At 53.9% G+C, this 17,691-nt stretch overlaps 1 protein-coding gene across 1 annotated transcript in view; it reads right to left on the bottom strand.

Moving 5' to 3' along the window:
- The window catches only part of WNT9B (Wnt family member 9B), a 33,083-nt gene that overhangs the window by 7,513 nt on the left and 7,879 nt on the right, over positions 1–17,691 (bottom strand). The window contains exons 2-5 of the mRNA XM_087854724.1: positions 16,594–16,742; positions 16,235–16,421; positions 13,619–13,736; positions 13,320–13,387 (exon numbers count right to left, since the gene is read on the bottom strand). Of these exons, the coding sequence (XP_087710850.1) occupies positions 13,320–13,387; positions 13,619–13,736; positions 16,235–16,421; positions 16,594–16,742 (522 nt within the window). The remainder of the gene's footprint in view (positions 1–13,319; positions 13,388–13,618; positions 13,737–16,234; positions 16,422–16,593; positions 16,743–17,691) is intronic.

Below are 17,691 nucleotides of genomic sequence, written 5' to 3'. Positions count from 1 at the left end.
GGGTGTACCTGGATAGAGGGAGGGAGGGAGGAAGGAAGGAAGGAAGGAAGGAAGGAAGGAAGGAAGGAAGGACGGACAGATGGACGGATGGACAGATGAACTGACAGATGGGTGGATGAATTTCCATCACGCCATCTGCTCCAGACTTCCTGTTCTACTATATCCGAAGTCCGAGGATTCTGAAGTCAGGCTGCCACTTCCTAGCCCTGTCACCTTGAAGCCTTGGTTTTCTCCTCTGGGGAAGTGCAAAGAGGGATCCTTTCCACCTCCTGGGGCTGCTGGGAGGATTATACGGAAAGTACCAACCACCGAGCCTGGGACACGCTGGTTCACCTTTGTGCTGGCTGGAGTATCTCAAAATTCTTTCCTCTCGCAAGATGCTTTATTCTTTCACCGGGGCAGATCTTCCCTTTGTCCAGACAAGGAAACAAAGTCTTAGGAAGAGGCAGTGACTGGTCTGAGCCATAAAGCAGAAGAGCAGCAAGGCAGGGACTACCGTGAGAGCTCGCCTCCCCTTTGCCCAGAAGCTCTCTGAAATGATCTCCTCTTTCCGATCCTGTCCCCTGGGGACCCTCCGCACGAGCAGAATGTATACCATTCCGGGACAGGCCCACACCCCATGGAGCCGAGGCCACGGCTCTCCCGCTTGGAGCCGCCTGACCCAGCCTGGACTTCTGGCTGGATGCCACACTGCCCCAGGGAGAGCGTGGGTTCTGGCCAGGCCCCAGGTGCCCCCAGAAAGTGCCCGTAGATTCTAAATCCATCAGATGCAGCCAACCCAGTGTGGAGCCTATCTCTAAAACCTCTGAGCAGAGACAGATGCTATCAGGCTCCTCCTGGCCCAGCCTGGCCCTAGGCTCCCCTGCTAGACGGGGTGAGGGCAGGGACCTGTTAATCATTAATCTGGGGGCAAATGGGTAAATTTCCGGTCCACCAGGTCTACACCCAAACCCCTCCCTGCAGCCTGGCAGGAAACCCTTAGAGCTTGACCCTTGGCAGGTCCAGATGTCAGCTCTGGCTGAGGAGGCCCCGCCCTGATGGGTCTCCAGTATGAAGGGTACAAAGGAGCAGGCGCCAGTTAGTTCCTCAGATGTTCTCCTCCCCACGGCAGGTGCTGGTGTGAGGGGAAAACTCTGTTCTCGCTGTTCCTGCATTTCAGAAATTGGGACCTCCCTCGTAGCAGCTGATGGCCAGAGGAGAGAACAGGCAGGGAGTGATGGGAAGTTTGACCAATGGGGCTGCCCACCCTTCAAGGCCTGTCTCAGATACCATTCTAAGAACAATAGCTATTATTATTATGGCACTATAGCTGTATCTTATACTTACTTCTTTTTTTTTTTAAAGATTTTATTTATTTATTTGACAGAGAGACAGCCAGCAAGAGAGGGAACATAGGCGGGGGGGTGGTGGGAGAGGAAGAAGCAGGCTCCCAGCGGAGGAGCCTGATGTGGGGCTCGATCCCATAACGCCGGGATCACGCCCTGAGCTGAAGGCAGACGCTTAACGACTGAGCCACCCAGGCGCCCCCTTATACTTACTTCTGTTACATAATTTAGATCATCTATCAGTCTCTGAGTCCTTATTACTAACACCTTTAAATTGCAAACACCTGCTGAGTTGTTCCCTACCACTTCTTCTGATCTACATGGTTACCATGTGGCTGACCATGTTACACCACATGACCCTGCCGCTCTGGCCTCGTGATTGGACCAATGAAGAGCACATGACTCACCCTGGGCCAATCAGTCCTTTCTCTGGGAATTTGGAATTTGAATTACGTTGCTTTCTCTCTCTTTCTTTCTTTGCGTGATTGGGCCTGTAACTCAGGAGATAAAAAGAAGAAGCTGGTCCAAAGAGAGAGCAAAACAACGAACCGAACGCATGGAGAGAAGCAGAGATGAGAGTGGGAGGGAGAATTTGAGGAGCTTTTCAGCCCCAGGCCCAGAGTTTTCCTGTGGGCAGCTGTGTTCCTGTTTCGACACTCCTATCTATCGTGCAGTGTTAAGGTTTGGAGCCGGTTGTCTAACCGAGGGTGCTGTCCCTGAACACGACCTTCTGACAGCTATGGGAGATCAGGACGCCCCAGCCTGCACCTGTGAGCCAGGCTCAGCAAACACCCTCTCTCCCATCCATAGGCACCTATTTTTTTTTTTTAATTTAGTGTAATAGACCCTGTGATTGATGGCCCCAGAAAACATCCAGTATAAAGTCAGTTAATTTTATTAGCAGTAATGACACTTAGTAGCGATTAATGGTCAGGAAAGGCAGCCAACCGCATAGAGGCCTCAGGCCACACTGGGCCCTGGTCTGCCCAGGGCTGCTCGCAGAGAAGACTCCCCTGGCACTGCCTTAGGAGCCCCCTCAGGGCCTCGGAAGACAGCTGCGAGAGCATCCAGGACCCAGTTTCCCTTTTCTTTATCTCCTATGCTGTGGTTGGGTTCATACTCCCTTTGAGGAAATAGTGCCATGACATCGACTTTAGAAAACACCTTATGTCCTCAAATGGTGTTAGCGAGAGTTCCTTACATGCCCACCCCGTGGCATCTGCTAGGGAAGGCTCCTTCCTGGACCTCAGAAGATTCTAGGCGTGGCAGGTTCCTGTCCACTTCAGGGTCTGTAGGCATGATCCCCTCGCCTTGAAGAAACCACATTCCCTGGCACCCCAGCCCTGAGAACCCCAACCACCCCTGCCTCTCCACAAAATCTTAATTGCCCCCACGCTAGTTGGGCCCCATGGCGCTAAGATGTACGCCTGGAAAAGATCAAGTGAGCTTCATCAGTTGTACAAATCCAGACAAAATTTGGAGTTCTAATGAAGACACTGCCCTGGGGTCAGGTCAGATGCTATCAGCCAAACAAGGAGCCGGTGTTCTGAGCTCCAGAGAGGAGGATGAGTGATTTGTGAGGCTGCTAGTTGCTCTTCTGGGCTGTGGGACAAGAGTTCCTTCAGGCTTCTGCCCGACTCAAGTGCTCCTGAGCCACCTGGGACCACGCCACCCCCCAACAGGCTATATCTGCTTTGGCCCAGCTGGTCTCCCCCATTTCTGCTTCCAGTCGGACTCCCCCAGGCTGACTTCCAGCCCCTCTTCTTAAGAAAGCAACAATCCCATGTGGCCAGCTCCATTCTCTCCCCTTCTTTGCCTCCAGCCTGTGACTCTCTGCTCTCTGCGCCCTCAGCCCAAGGCCTTTAGTTTAATAATAAGACCAGAAGCCCCCCCCCCTTACACAACAAAATGTCCCTGGCTTTGACTCCAGATCATCCCCAGCTATCCCTGGGCCACCTTGTCTCCTCCCAGGGTGGAGAGGAGGACACACACCCCTACCCCCAGATCTCCTCTGCCCTCCCCTGGCCCTTCCTGCCCTAGCCTGCTTTCACTCCCCAACGTTCACCCCATCCACAGTTGTGGCTAACGTGGCCCCATCTGGGATGATCCTGAAGGAAGGAAAAGAAGGTTCTCCCAGGATTTGGAGAAAGTGTTCCCAGAAGGCTGCTTCTGTTTACCTTCAAGAGGACCCCAGTCACCACCAAGCCCCAGAGAGGAAATGGAGCTCAGCTTGGAAAAAACACCCACCACCTGCTGGAATAGGGGACCCAAGGACCTCAGGCCCCCAAAGCTGTTCTGGCCTGGGTAGTCTGGTCCCGGGTCTGCCCTCACTCATGGGTGACCTTGGAAATGTCCACTCTCCTGCAGAGTTCATGCCATCTAACAAATACGGATTGACTAGTGGGAGAGCATGATGGGACCACACGGCCCGGGTTCAAATCCCGCCTCCGCCTCTTCCTTGTTGTGTCACCTTGGGCAAAGCACTTCACCTCTCACCTATAAAATGCAGATCACCGCAGTACCTCCCTCGCAGGGCTATGGGGAGGATTAAGTGAGTTAACATTTGCAAGGTGCCATGCTGCCCGCGGGGACGTGCCCCTGCCCCTGAGGAGCTCACAGTCTAGAAGGAACCTGGTAAGATTCAGTAGTACTCCAGATTCTCCCAAGGCCCCAAGAAGCAGAAGAAAGCTTTGAACCAGCCCAGCTCCCAGGAATTGCTCAGGGCTCAGAACTCTTACCTCCATCTGGGTGAGAACCAGACCTTGGCCAGGCCCATCCTACCTGTAGTAAGAGGCCTGGGGGGTGGGGAGGAGGCAGGAGGAAGGTCCCAGGGAGCACTCCCGGCTAGTCAGGGAAGCCCAGGCAGGTATAGTGCATTTCCCATCACTTGGGGGTGCCCCAGGCGCTGTTCTTCCACCCCCACCCCTACCCTTGTTTCTGCTTGAGAGGGTCTGATGGTTCCAGAGGAGGTCAGCCCCAGGATGTGGGTGAGGGAGTGGGTGGGTGGTGTAGGACAAGGCTGGCGGTTCCCAGGGCACCAGGCAGTGCCAGCCTGTCTAGACCCTTAGCTGGAGGGGCCAGGAGCTGTGCCTGGCACCAGGGACCATGCCAACTGTGGGCAGCTGCTTGGGAACCAGGAAAGCCTTGCCCTGCCTGGAGCATTGGCCTTGGCCCTGCAAAACCCCATTAGATGCAACCGATAACAGGCTTCCGCTGCAGGGCCATTTGCATGGTAAGTGTTCCCTTTGTGCTTTCATCTCAAACATCTCAGCCCACCTCGCAGCCCTCACTAAATCCCCCTACACCCCCACCCACACCCACCCACCCACGCCCCACCCCCACGCAGTGCTCTCCACCCTCCCATCTCTGCCCAGCAGGGAGAGTTGCTGAGGGCGGTGCCTGGCCCCAGGGAGAGAGGGCATCTGGCTCCGACAGTCTTTCTGCAGAGAGGGGGTACCCTCACCACCCACTCCAAGCTTCTCTGCCCTCTTTCTGTCATGCGGAGGGGCCCCAAGTCTATGCTGCTGAGCAGCACATCATTCCCTCCATCCTTCAGCCTCCTCTCCTCTCCTGGACTCCATGTCAACGTCATGGCCCCTCCAAGACCACGTCCCTAATGAGCAGCCTGGCCAAGTTGCCAGTTGCCATATCCTGCCTCTACGCCGTTTTCTTTTTTTTTTTTTTTTTTGAGATTATTTATTTATTTATTTATTTGAGAGAGAGAGAGAGAGAGAGAGAGAGAGAGACCGAGCAGGGGGAGGGGCAGAGGGAAAGGAGGAGGGAAGCAGGCTCCCCACTGAGCAGGGAAGCTGACGCAGGGCTTGATCCCAGGACCCTGAGATCATGACCGGAGCCGAAGGCAGACACTTAACCGACTGAGCCTCCCGGGCGCCCCCCTACCTCTACTCCTACAAGCTCCGGCCCCCTTCACTCACCCATTCACTTAACGGTAAATATCAAAGACTTGGTCGAGGGTCAGCTTCACGCCGGGGCTCCCTCAGCCCCTCCTGGCTCCACCCTCCCTTTCCTCCCCAGCTCTTAAGTTCGGAACCCCATGAACCCAGCTTGAGGACCCAATCTGGTCACCGCCTCCCCCCCAGAGCTCATCCCCAGAGCCTCGTCCCCCACCCCAGCTCCGCGCTGGCTCGGAGAGAAAAGAGCGGCCCCCAGCTGTGGGCTTTGTCTCTCCCCACCAGCTCCACTTCCCGTCCTGCAGCCGCACACCGGGCTGCCCGCTGAGGACGGCATCGGGCGACGTGTGCGCGCAGCTAAGTGGGCAGCAAGCCGCCGGCTCAGCGAGCGTGCCCTGCATCTCAACAATCTCGGGTATTTTGAGCTTGGCCGGTGCAACATCTGCGGAGGAAATGCTTCCCCCTCCTCCTTCCTGTCTCTCTCCCTCTCCACTCAGGCTCAGGCGGGGAAGGCTTCATTCCTGGCACGCAGGGATCAGGGGGCACAGCGGCCACCGAGGGTCCCCATGTGCAGGGGCCTCCCTTCCCTCTACAGGCCCTGAGATTAGGAGCATCTCCCCCCCTCCTGCTCCCTGGCTGGGTCCAAATGCACACCATACTGTAAGGCTGGAGAAGCCCTTCGAGATCACCCAGTCCAGAGGGTTTGCCCTAATGGCCCCTGGGAGGTATTCCAGAGGCTTCTGGGGGCAGGTAGGAGGGCAAGGTGTTTGCCAAGGGTGCAGGTCTCTGCTTTGACCTGTCTGGTGCCCTGGGAATTCAGGTAATATTTATTGCCCAAGGTGACCCACTGAGTTAGTGGCAGGACTAGGACGGGTCTCCTGATCGCGGCTGTCAAGCCTGGAAGCTTCTGCTTTCAGTTTCAATGCAACACTTCAGGGAAGCAAAATCAGCCACAACCACGGCAAATGTCTAGGATGAAAGGAACACAAGGCAATGTGTGTGAAAGGTGTGAGAGGAAGGCAATCTGGTCAAGACTCCTCTGGGCCCTGGGCAGCTAAAGGGAGAGAAGTAGGCTTTGTTTAGAAGACTACTTTTTCCTGGTCTAAAACCCAGTTTCTTTTTGGCTAAAAATCAGAAATGAAGCTTAGAGAAGTGGCCTGCTTATTCATACTAAAGTGTGAGAGTCTGCTACAATGCTAGTGCCCGAGAATCTACTTTAATAGATAGAAGGAAGATCGCAAGAGAGGGGAAGCCTAGAGCAAGGACAGGGGGCGGGTAGAGAAAAAGGGTGCTTAGAAGCCTTAAGACAAGCTTCCCCAGCTTCATGGGTTCACAGGCCCAGCCCTGACCCAGGGGAGTAGTTTAGGGGACACGGGGTGGGGGCTGCAGGAAAAGGCAAGTAGTCGCTGAGGATGTCTCTTCTAGGGCAGGCAACACACCCACCTGGTTCTGCCCCAACCTTGAAACCCTGGCTTCTCGGCTGGGGAACTTCAACCAAATTATTGAACCACGGTAAGTTGACCAGCTACCCAGCTGGGCAGGGTCTTGAGCGGTCACCCTCTTGCCCACGGAGGGGCAGGCAGGCTCAGGCTGAGCTGGGGGCCAGGGAAGAGCCAGGCCCCCCGGGAACGCCCTGTGTGCGATCCCGGTGTGATGAGGGTAGTTCCACTGTCTGCGGCTGCTCTCGGCAGGGATATCCCAGGCTGCACGTTCCGTTTGTCCTCCTCTGGGGCCCAGGCATGGTCCACACCCCCGCACCTGTCCTCTCAGCTCCAAGGACAGCAAGAGCCTCCCAACCTGGTGAAGGGCCATGTCCTGAATGTGCCTAGGGAACACCTGAGTGAGTGGTCGGGACCGCCCTGAGGGATCAAGTTGTAAGGGGCTCCCCTGGGAATAGAGCAGGGTCCCCCCAGAGAGGTCCTGAACAACTTCCCACCTTGGACTGTCCTGGATTCAGAGCCAGGGCTGTAGCAGAGGGTCCACTCCCTCGGGCAGTCTTTTCCCCGTCCTCCTGCCATGGCTACCTCAGTCCTCTTCATGCCTTCCTTTGTGCTGCACCCCCTGTCCGCGATGTCTGTCCCAGTCCAAAAGTCCTCATGGATGCCCTGGACTCTTTTATGGCCACAGCCTGTTTCAACACTTGACTCAAAATGCAAGGAATGGGAATGGTGATTCTGAGGCCCCGTCCAGCTCTAGCATGCTCTGATGCTTATCTGCCTCCTCCAGGAAGCCCTCCCTACTTGCCAGCCCCATCTGTCTCTAACCATCCTCTTTCTTTGCATTCTCTCACTTTTTCAGATATAACAGCCTTAGTTCTGCATGGTTGAACTTCCTCTTCAGAGCTCCACAGACAGACTCTCCAAGTAGCCTGTATGCTTCTGGCAGAGGTCGTGGTTTCTCATACCCTGAGGTCCCCCGTCCCTGGCTCAGGGCCTCCATCCCAAGCAGGTGCTCCTCAAACACCTGCTGGCTGCATAAATCCCTCAGAGGTCCAACCCCAGGCTCCAGGCTGTCCCTCAGCCTCCCCACGCCCGTTCCCATAACCCTGGCCTCCCTGCTGTCTCACTCCCAAGCTGCAGGGGCCACCCAACACCCCACACCCCCAACCTTCGCAAGCTCGGCCCTGCCAGCTCTGAGGGGCGTGGCTCTGGAGGAGCCTGCCTGTGGCCACGCCCTCCGGGGGGTGCCTTCACACCCTGCGCACTGGCGTGTGCTCTCTCCAGTGCCAGATCTCGGGGCGCCTGGCCTCGATCAGTCAGACCCCGACTCCACCAGCCACCGGCTCAGCCCCTTTGGGGACTGGGAGAGCCAGGTCTGTTCTCTCTGGACCTCACTTCCTGGGGACAAGCCGTGTCAGGCAGCTGAAGCCTCCCTTTGCTACCCAGGGAGGATCTGACAAGAATTTGGCCCAAAAGTCTTTCTTTAAACCTCAACTTGCCCAAGCTGTAGCAGTGACTCGTGCTGAAAGTTTACCACAGGTTCACAAACCTTCATCCACAATTCCAGCTTAGAAAGCTCAGACAGCGAAAGATTCTTACGCAGTTATGGTGAATTCATACGGCAGCAAGGCCTGACCTGAACCCAAATGAGAATATTTATGGTCTGCCTTTATTCCAACATGTAGATATTTTTCCGCAAGAAATAATCAGATGATTATGGGGTGCTGCCCTAGACAAGGTATATGCATTACATTACTTTCTAAAATTCAAAAATTCTTGAATTCTGACATGACCTGGCCTCAAAGGGAAGGTAACTATCTAGAAAGCAGACCTTCTCTGTTCTTGCCCTAAAACCAGTCTCTTTAGAGTCCACAGGACTCTGGGGGCGCCTGGCTGGCTCAGTGGGTAGAGCATGTGACTCTTGATCTCCAGGTTGTGAGTTCAAGCCCCAAGTAGGGTGTAGAGCTTACTTAAAAAAAGAAAGAAGAAAGAAAGAAAGAAAGAAAGAAAGAAAGAAAGAAAGAAAGAAAGAAAGAAAGAAAGAAAGAAAGAAAGAAAAGAAAGAAAGGAAGAAAGAAAAAAAAGAAAGAAAGGAAGGAAGAAAAGAATTTCCAGGACTCTGAACATGGTGGTTCAAGCCTATTCATGCTCTTTGAGAGTCTCCACCCTCCCCCTTCGGTCTTCATCTCTCCGGTGAGGGGGTCTGGGCTTGAGGCAGCTGTCCTGCCCCCCAGTTCTGCTCGGCTGCCGCTAGGATTCCCGTGAAAGGCTGGCGGTGGCTGACTTCTGGAGTCGGACAGGGGCAGGTCTCTGCTCTGATTTGCTTCTACTCCCTATGCTGACAGAGGCCAGGCCATGACGAAGCAGTGTGTACTCAAGACAGCCGAGTGTACGTAGGAGACGGGAGAGCAAATATGGTGGTGCAGGGGAAGATTCTGGAGTGGAAGAGCCAGGGAGAGGGGCTGCCCATCTGCACATTCACTGTGGACCATGAAGCAGCGCTGGCAACTACGGGGGACTCAACCAACAGCAGGGCCCCAAGACCCTTGCCTAAAGAGAGCTATGCATGAATTGAAGACAGAAGCACGTGAAAAAAAAAAATGGGTAACAAAGCAAGAGTTTAAGACAAGCATGCAAGAGACGCCGAGGTCAGATGCCCGGTGAAGGGTGTGGGTGACAGAAGGGAGGACGCAAGGGTCAGAGCTGCCCAGGGGGAGGCAGGGCAGGTGGAGGCAGGGGTGATGAGGTTGGCTCTGGATGCTGACAGGCCAGAATTCAAAGTTCAGTGCTGCCAGCCACTAGCTGTGTGACTTTGGACAAGGCACTTGGCCTCTCTGAGCTTTTTTCCCCCCACTCACCTCTATGCAGAGAATTCTACCAGCACCTACCTCCTGGTATGTCACAATGGATAAATGACATCGTGCACATAAAATGCTGAGCACGGAAAGGATCTGAATTATACAATGACGGGAGCAAAGACGAAGAGAGGAAGGAACACAGGACGCCAAACGTGCTTCTTACTTGGGAGGCTCGAAGGCCAGATCACTAGATTTCTTGAGCTCTTTCTATACGGATAGCATTGCAGCGTGTTTATATGCACTTAACTACAACAACCCTACGGGTTAAAGATTCGCCCACTTAGTAGATGAGAACACTGAGGTTGGAGCAGTTAACTGACATGGGGCGCCTGGGTGACTCAGTCGGTCGAGTCGCTGCCTTCGGCTCAGGTCATGATCCCAGGGTTCTGGGATCGAGTCCCCCAAGGGGCTCCCTGCTCAGCGGGGAGTCTGCTTCTCCTTCTCCCCCTGCTACTCCCCCTGCTCGGGCTCTCCCTCTCAAATAGATAAATAACATCTTAAAAAAAAAAAAAAAGAACAGTTAACTGACTTGCCCTGAGTCACAGTTAATAAATGGTTGGAGGGAGGATTTGAACTCAATCTGTGTGACTCCAAGTCTAGTGCTCCTCACACGGCAGCAAGGCCTCGGGCTGCCTCCCTCCCTGCTTCTGCTGATGCCCGGGTGGGGTCACCCTCACAGCACCTGGCCCACGAGCCGTCTTCTACCTGAGCACGTAATCCTAAAGGCACCTGGACCTCTCTTGCTAGGGAATTCCAGCCCAGGGGTCCCCCTGCCTTGCCTGCCCTCCTCAGGCTTAGAAAATCCATCATTATCCATGAGGAGGCTGGTTTGACCCTGAGCCCAACTACGGAGCCCAACTCCTCCTGGGGGGGGGGGGGGGGCGGGGGGTTACAGCTCAGCCAGGGACAAGCCGGCCTAAATTCCTTCCCCAAACACAAATGATTCTTATCAGTGATGTTTGGCTTTCAATCCACCACCCCAAAGCAGTAAAATTTCTTTTACCCTTTCTTCCCTCCAACCCTGTTTTTCTCAGGACCCAATCAATTCTAAAAATGTATTTCAGTGAAAACAATACCATCCAAACACAGAAAACACTTAGGAATAAGTCTTTAAATACGCGCGCGACCTGCATGCTGAAAATTACAAAACATTGCTGAAAGAAATTTTAAAAGCCCTAAATAAAGAGATATGCCTGTTTATAAATCAATAGATTCAAAATTGTTGAAATGTCAATCTTCTATAAATTAACTTAGAGATCCAACGCAATCCCAAACAAAATCCCAGCAGGCTTTCCTACAGATATCGAAAAATTGATTCTAAAAGTTATGTGGAAATACAAAGGACCTAGAATAGCTGAAACAACTTTTTAAAAAGATTTATTTATTTGAGAGAGAAAGACAGAGAGAGAGAGGGGAGGGGCAGAGGCGGGGTGGGGGGGGGAGGGAAAGAGTCCTCAAGCAGGCTCCCTGCTAAGCATGGAGCCCAATGCAGGGCTTGATCCCAGGACCCTGAGAGCATGACCTGAGCTAAAATCAAGAGTCAGACACTTAACTGACTAAGCCACCCAGGCGCCCCAAAACAATTTTGAAAAAAAAGAGAGGGAACTTACAGTACTTGGTTTCAAGGCTTACCATACAGCTACCATAATCAAGACTATCTGGTATTGGCCAAAGGACAAACACGTAGGTAAATGGAACAGAATAAAGAGTCCAGAAATAGAATCTCATATATTGAATCAATTCATTGCAACAAAAATGACAACAGACAAAGGACCACCTTTTCAGCAAATGGTGCAGGAACAAGGGGATGTCCATATGGAAAACAATAAACTTTGACCCTGACCTTACACGATTCACATAAATTAACTCAAAAGGAACAAATAGACCTAAGGGCAAAAGCGAAAACTATAAAACTTCTGGAAGAAAACATAAGAGGAAATCTTCACAACATCTAAGTAGACAGAGATTTCTTGGGTAGGACACCAAAAAGCATAAACGATGCGAGAAGTTGTAAATCATACTTCATCAAAATTAAAAACTTCTGTTCTTCGTAAGATTCCAACAAGAAAATTAAAAGGCAAGCCAAAGCTAGGGATGAAATATTGCCAATACTTTCTGACAAAGGACCTGGATCCAAAATATAAAAAGAACACTTACAACTCAATAAGAAGACGATAACCCAATGAAACATGATATTCAGATGACTACCACGCACACGCAAAAATCTGCAACACAGGGGGCGCCTGGGTGGTAGAGTCAGTTAAGGTTCCAGCTCCTGGTTTTGGCTCAGGTCCTGATCTCAGGGTCTTGAGCTGGGTGGAGCCCCGCGTCACGCTCGACGCTCAGCACCCAGTCTGCTCGTGATTCTCTCTCCCTTTGCCCCTTCCGATCATGCTCTCTCTTCCTCTGTCTCTCAAAAAAATAAATAAATCTTTAAAAAATATGGTCAACTCACCATTCATCAGCGTGAAAATGCAAATTAAGACCACAATGAGATATCAATACTTATGCACTAAAACGGCTGAAATTACGACCGCCAGTCATGGACAAGAGTACGGAGTAATCGGAACTCTCACACATCACTGCGTAAAATGGTACAATCACTTTGGAATGCTATCTGGCCGTTTCTTATGAAGTTACACAGAGGCATACCATTTGATCCAACAATCAGGTCCTAGGTATTATTCAAGAGGCATAAAAACATATGTGCACATATGTACATGTACACAAACGCTTTTAGCAACGTTATTCAGAATAGCCCCAAACTGGAAACAATCTGAATGTCTATCAACTGGCAAATGAAGAAACAGACGGTGGTACGTCCATACGGTGGAATACTATTCAGCAGTAAAAAGGAATGTGCTACTGATATATGTAACAACGTGGATGGACCTCAAAAACATTGTGAGCAAAACACTTCAGACACAAAAGGCTATATACAGATGGGGACTTCTACAGTGTGAACTTCTGCAATGGGCCAAACTGATCTAGGAGGACAGAAAGCAGAGAAGTGATGATCTGGGGCTGGTGGGGGAGGGCGGACGGCAAAGGAGCACAGGGATCCTGTGGGCTGATGGGAATGTTCCATGTAGTAGTGCGGGGGAGTTTACATAAACGCATGCATTTGTTAAAACCCCAACTGTGCCCCCAGAGAGCATGCATTTTACTGTGTGCGATGTTGATTAGGGAAAACGGGCCCTTTCATCCATCCTCTCAAAGAAGCCTCGCATCAGCCTTTAAGATACATATTATCATCATCTAAAGCTCAGCAAGGTTAAGACATTTGCCCAAAGCCACACAGCTAGCAAGACAAAAGGCCAGGATTCAAATTCGGGTCTAGCTGACTCCGAAGCCTGTACTTTCATAAACTCCTCTGCACCCTCTGTAGAGAGGAAAGAAACCTAACAAGTGAGGAGGTCACACATTGTAAAAGCACCTCCGGAGTCAATCAGGATTTACAAGGTTGTATCCACAGGAACGACTTGGAGTTATGAAGCCATTGGGATGACTTAAAGACTGGATTGGGTGACGAGGCCTGTCGTGGGCTCTGCTTGTCACATAATACAGTGCATTGTTCATTTATAAAACACCACACCAGTTAATATTTGCAGAATTCCCAAGCCATCCAAGCCAAAACATGAGCTCTTGAGCAATCCTAGACTTTCAGGCCAGGATCAGCCCATTAGAATTAGGGAAACTTAGGACCTCCAGGTGGCATAGAGATTGGAGGCAAGTGACCTGACCAGGTGACCAAGCGGGGGAGGGGGCCACCTTCCACCCTCTTACCCTCTGCAGCTCCTTGTAGCTGCTGCTCCCCTGCATGGTGACACAGTACGCACTCTGCAGACTGTTCCCTGGAGGCGAAGAGCCCAGACAGGGCGCAGAACCTGGGTTCTGTCCTGCCTCTCCCATTGATTCGCTGTGTGACATAGGGTGAATCGCTGAACTTTTCTGATCCCTGGTTTCCCTTGGGGAGCTATTCGCACCATTCTATAGACCTCAAGAATGGCTCTGGGGGTCAGATGAGAGAGAGAGGCTGTACGAGAAAGTGATTTGTAAACTGCAGTACTAAATTAGGTCATTACCAGCATCACCAGAATTCAGCTCTGGGCTCGTACAGAAGGCCCAGAAGCAGTTGCTGGCTTCCTGTGGTTTGGGGATGGTGGCTGCTTCATTTGAAAAATGAGAATAATCGTACATGACCTGCTTGAAACAGGGGGCTGGACCAGAGATGCTTCTGGGGCACGTCCAAATCTTAAGTCTATGATTCTGTGATTTCAAAGACTTCAAGAAGATTGGCCTCACCTGCTCTCCTGATGTTTGAATTTTCTTTTATCAAATGCCCAAACAGTTCATCTTATAATTGGAAATGCAACTTTAAGTGCGAATGACCCAGAGAAAGGAGGAACGCGTTGCCTCCCATTCTCACTATAGTGTGGATGACTGATATCGGATTCTTTCCAAAGAGCAAATTCTGATGGGAAGCTGGAGAATCTGGTCTGACTGAGTCATGACACGGCTTCCTCAGTGAGAACTCAGGCTGAATCCTGTCCTTTCTCTGAGACTAAACACATAACAGCCCCAGGCCCCAGTTTTAGCTTATTCTCCAAGTATTCGTCCAGCTCCCCAGACTGGGGGGAGTGGTGGCTGGCGTCTATTTTGTCAGCTTTGCTTAGTTGGGTTCATGCCCTGGAAGAGGTGGCTGTAATACTCACATGAGCCCTCTCAGCCCTAACCCAGGCCTAATCAACCATCCCCCCACTCTGATTTCCAAGGCTGCCCCCCTGCTCATACGCCTCAAATTCTATCCCTGTGCACTGCCACAAACTCCTTTCCCCTCCCACCGCACCAGCCAGGGTGGTCCAGGCCTCCTGGAGCCCCTCTCTCCTCACCCCACCTGGCCCTCGCCCCATCCCCAACCCCAAAACCCAAACAAAGAATTGTGGAAATGAGCCGATGTCCAAGAGGATGCAGGTACATCTGTCCTCCGCTCTCCGTTCCAGCTCAGAAACCCGTCAGGGCTGGGATACGAAGCTACTCTGCCTTTTCTCCTCACTAGTAACAGTTACTGACATTAGTCGAGCATTTACTATGTGCTAGGTACCATCCAAGTGCTTTCCACGTACTAACTCATACAGTGTTCGTATGAAATAGGCACTATTATCCTCATTTTACAGATGAGAAACTGAGACACAGAGAGGTTAAGTGACTTGGCCAAGAGCAAGGGCTAGCAAGTAGCTGGGTTGGGGATTGCACCCAAAGTCTGTGCCCTAGTCATTATATCCTGCCTGCTGAGGCAACAGCAGTGCCTTCAAGCCTGAAATCATTGTCAGACAAACATGTTTGTGCACTGCTCTCCGTGGGGAAATAGAGGCTCAGTTCTATCAAGTTCAGCCCCTTCTTTGTACAAAAGGGTCACTGAGGCCCAGAGACTGGTCTTCCCAGGTCACCGGCAAGCTAAGCTTAGAGCTAGGGTCTAGGCCGACCTGCTTACCCCGCCCCACCCACCCCACCCCCTTATATTTCAGGAGAGGCCACTGCTCACAGCCAAGGCATGTTTTTAACCAGGGTCATGACCCGGAAATTAGCCCACAGCCCTTAGTTCAGCCTGTGCGGGGACTTCTCAGATCCTTACTCCCCTCCCTGGCAGGTTCTTAAGGACAGTCTCTGGCAGGTCACCGGCTTGGTGTGTTTTCTTGCCTTTGCTTTAGTCAGACTGTAACACACACCCCCCCCCCCCGCCCCGATTTGGAGTGAAGATCACAAAAAATGACAAGATTAAAGTAACAGCCTGTACGTATTTGGAGCAAGCGTTGGGTGGAGGTCACGTGAGTGCCTTGGCACCCACGACGCCACCTCCCACCCAAGTCCCTAGGTCAGAGAGGGAAGGTCACAGAAGGAGGGACAATCGCCCCGGACTTGCGCTGCATTCACTCTCCGCTCCCGCCCGCTCTCTCCCCTGGTGTCTCCCCAACTCTGATCCTCCTTTTCCAATCATGTACCCCGCCTGCCTTCTCACTCTTGGTCCTTCTCCCCAGAATTCACCCGACGCCAGGTCTGAGATTTGGCTGGGCGTCCCTAGGGGAAGCTTCCCTCCTGCATCTCCAGCCGACACTCCCCACGATCCGCAGGTCCGCATTCCCCTGGTATCCGCGCGATCCCCGCCCCCGGCCGGGGCAACAACCCACCCCGCCCAGTCACCCAGCCCGCAGGGGGAAGGCAGAGGGCGGAGAGAGAGCCCGGGGCGAGGACGGTGGCTGGATGAGACTAGGTTACGAGCAGACAGGGAGCGAAGTGAGGATCCAGAGAGGGCATCGGAGCGCGAGAGGGACGCCTGGACCGGCAGGGACCGGGAGCGCGGTGCGGATGGGGCCAGGGTCTGAAACGTGTGCAGAGTCTGGCAGCTCGGGGCCGGGGTCCGAGGCCGGGCGGAGTGGGTGGGTTGAGGTCTCGGACAGGTCAGGGTGGGAAGGGAGGCGGCGAAGAGGACCGAGAATGGGACACCAGACGGGGCGATCCGGGCCGGAGCCGGGGAAGCCAGACGGAGCTCGCGGGGACTGGGGCCCGCCGGGGGCTAAGGTCTGAGTTCGAGGTCCCACCGCGGCCGGGGCCAGCGAAAGGGAAAAGTTGGCCCTGCTCTAGCCCGAGGAGGGGAGGCAGGCGGGCGGGGGACGCGGGCCGGGGGCGCGGCTGGCACTGACCCGAAGTAGGCGGCGGCGGCGGCGGCGGGCAGCGCCAGCAGGCAGAGCGCGGCCAGGGCCAGAGCGGGCGGGGGGCGCATGGTGCCGGCGGCGCGGCGCCCTGTCGCATCTCCTCGCGCCGCTCAGCGCTCGCAGCGCCGCCACCAGCCGCCCGTGGGGCTTTAAAGCCGGGCGGGGCGGAGCGGAGCTGGGGGAGGGAGCGGCGCTGGCGGCACCCCCCCCCCGGGCGGTGAGCCCCCCGCCCCATTGGCCCCGCCGGCCTCGCCCCGCCCCGTCGCGGGTGGGGCCGCCCCCAGGGTCCGCCCCCACCCCGCCCCGCCCCCATCTCCGCGTCCCACCCGCCCCAGGTGAGAGCTCACCTGAAGCGGCGCCCGCCGGGGGCGAGCTGGCGGAACGTGGAGGCCCCCGGGCCTGGAGAGGCGGGGATGCGGGTCCCAGACGGAGACCAGGGAGTCTCCGCATTTCCCGGCGGGGTGGAGGGACACTCAAGATTCTCTCCCCCGAGGTACTGGGGAGGCGAGGGGTGTCGCAGAAGGAGGGAGTCTCCTGGATTCCGCGGAGAAGCCGTGTCGTGTCCACTCTGCTGCCCAGCCGGTGTGGGTCTCTCTGCCCAGCCCCGGGACTCTGAGGGCAGGGCCGGGTCTTAAGGCAGAGCCGCTCTCCCAGAACGGGAGATCCACGTCTAATGAATGTCTGGGGGGGGACCCTGCTGCCCAGCAAAAAGAATCCTGGAGGGCTGTCCCTTAGAGCAGAGGAGGGGGGAAGATCCCTCTGTCTAAAAGGGAGGCTGTCAAGGGCAAGGTGCACAGAACGGGCCTCAGTAGGCGTTTGACAAAGTGCTGCTGATGTTCACGGAACAAAAATCCAAATTCTCTGGAGGGAGAGGGGGCAGCGGGGGGGGGGGGGCAGGGGGTGCAGGGAGGAACCTGCTTTCCAAAGTGTATGGATGCCGGAACCTCTGTCAGACAAGATGGGAATCTCCAGTATTGGGCCACAAAGCTCTGTCTTGCTTATCCTTTTTTGAAGTTTAACCCCAATTCCTGCAGCGAAGGTGCAGTGATCAAGGCAGTAGCTGACACCGGTCTATGAGAGAGACATACAGCAAGTGACCCAAGCAAGATTTTAAGTGTTTTTGAGAGTCTCGAGCACTGGGTCAAATCAAACAAAACAAAGTATAACTTGCACTGAAAGTCAAGATCTGCGTGCAAAGTTTCCAAAATCTCAGCCATGCGTGTAGAACATCAGGTGACAGTGACCTTGGCTTTGGGGTGGGCACCAAGGTGATGGGGGGGTGGCTGGGAGGCTGGCGGAGAGATGGCAGCTTCCACCTTAGGCAGGATTCCCCGAGGAAGCCCCTGCCACCGTGAGCCTCTCTGAGCTCAGTTTCCCTGCTGAGGTCAATGATCTTTAACAACTCTGCCAGCCCCGTCAGTTCTCATGGTTCTGTTTAGTGAGGT

The sequence above is a fragment of the Ursus americanus genome, chromosome 23 (assembly GCF_024610735.1).
Source record: "Ursus americanus isolate L20-20 chromosome 23, mUrsAme1.1.p, whole genome shotgun sequence".
In the NCBI taxonomy this organism is placed as follows: domain Eukaryota; kingdom Metazoa; phylum Chordata; class Mammalia; order Carnivora; family Ursidae; genus Ursus; species Ursus americanus.
This window is presented reverse-complemented; position numbering and strand designations above follow the sequence as displayed.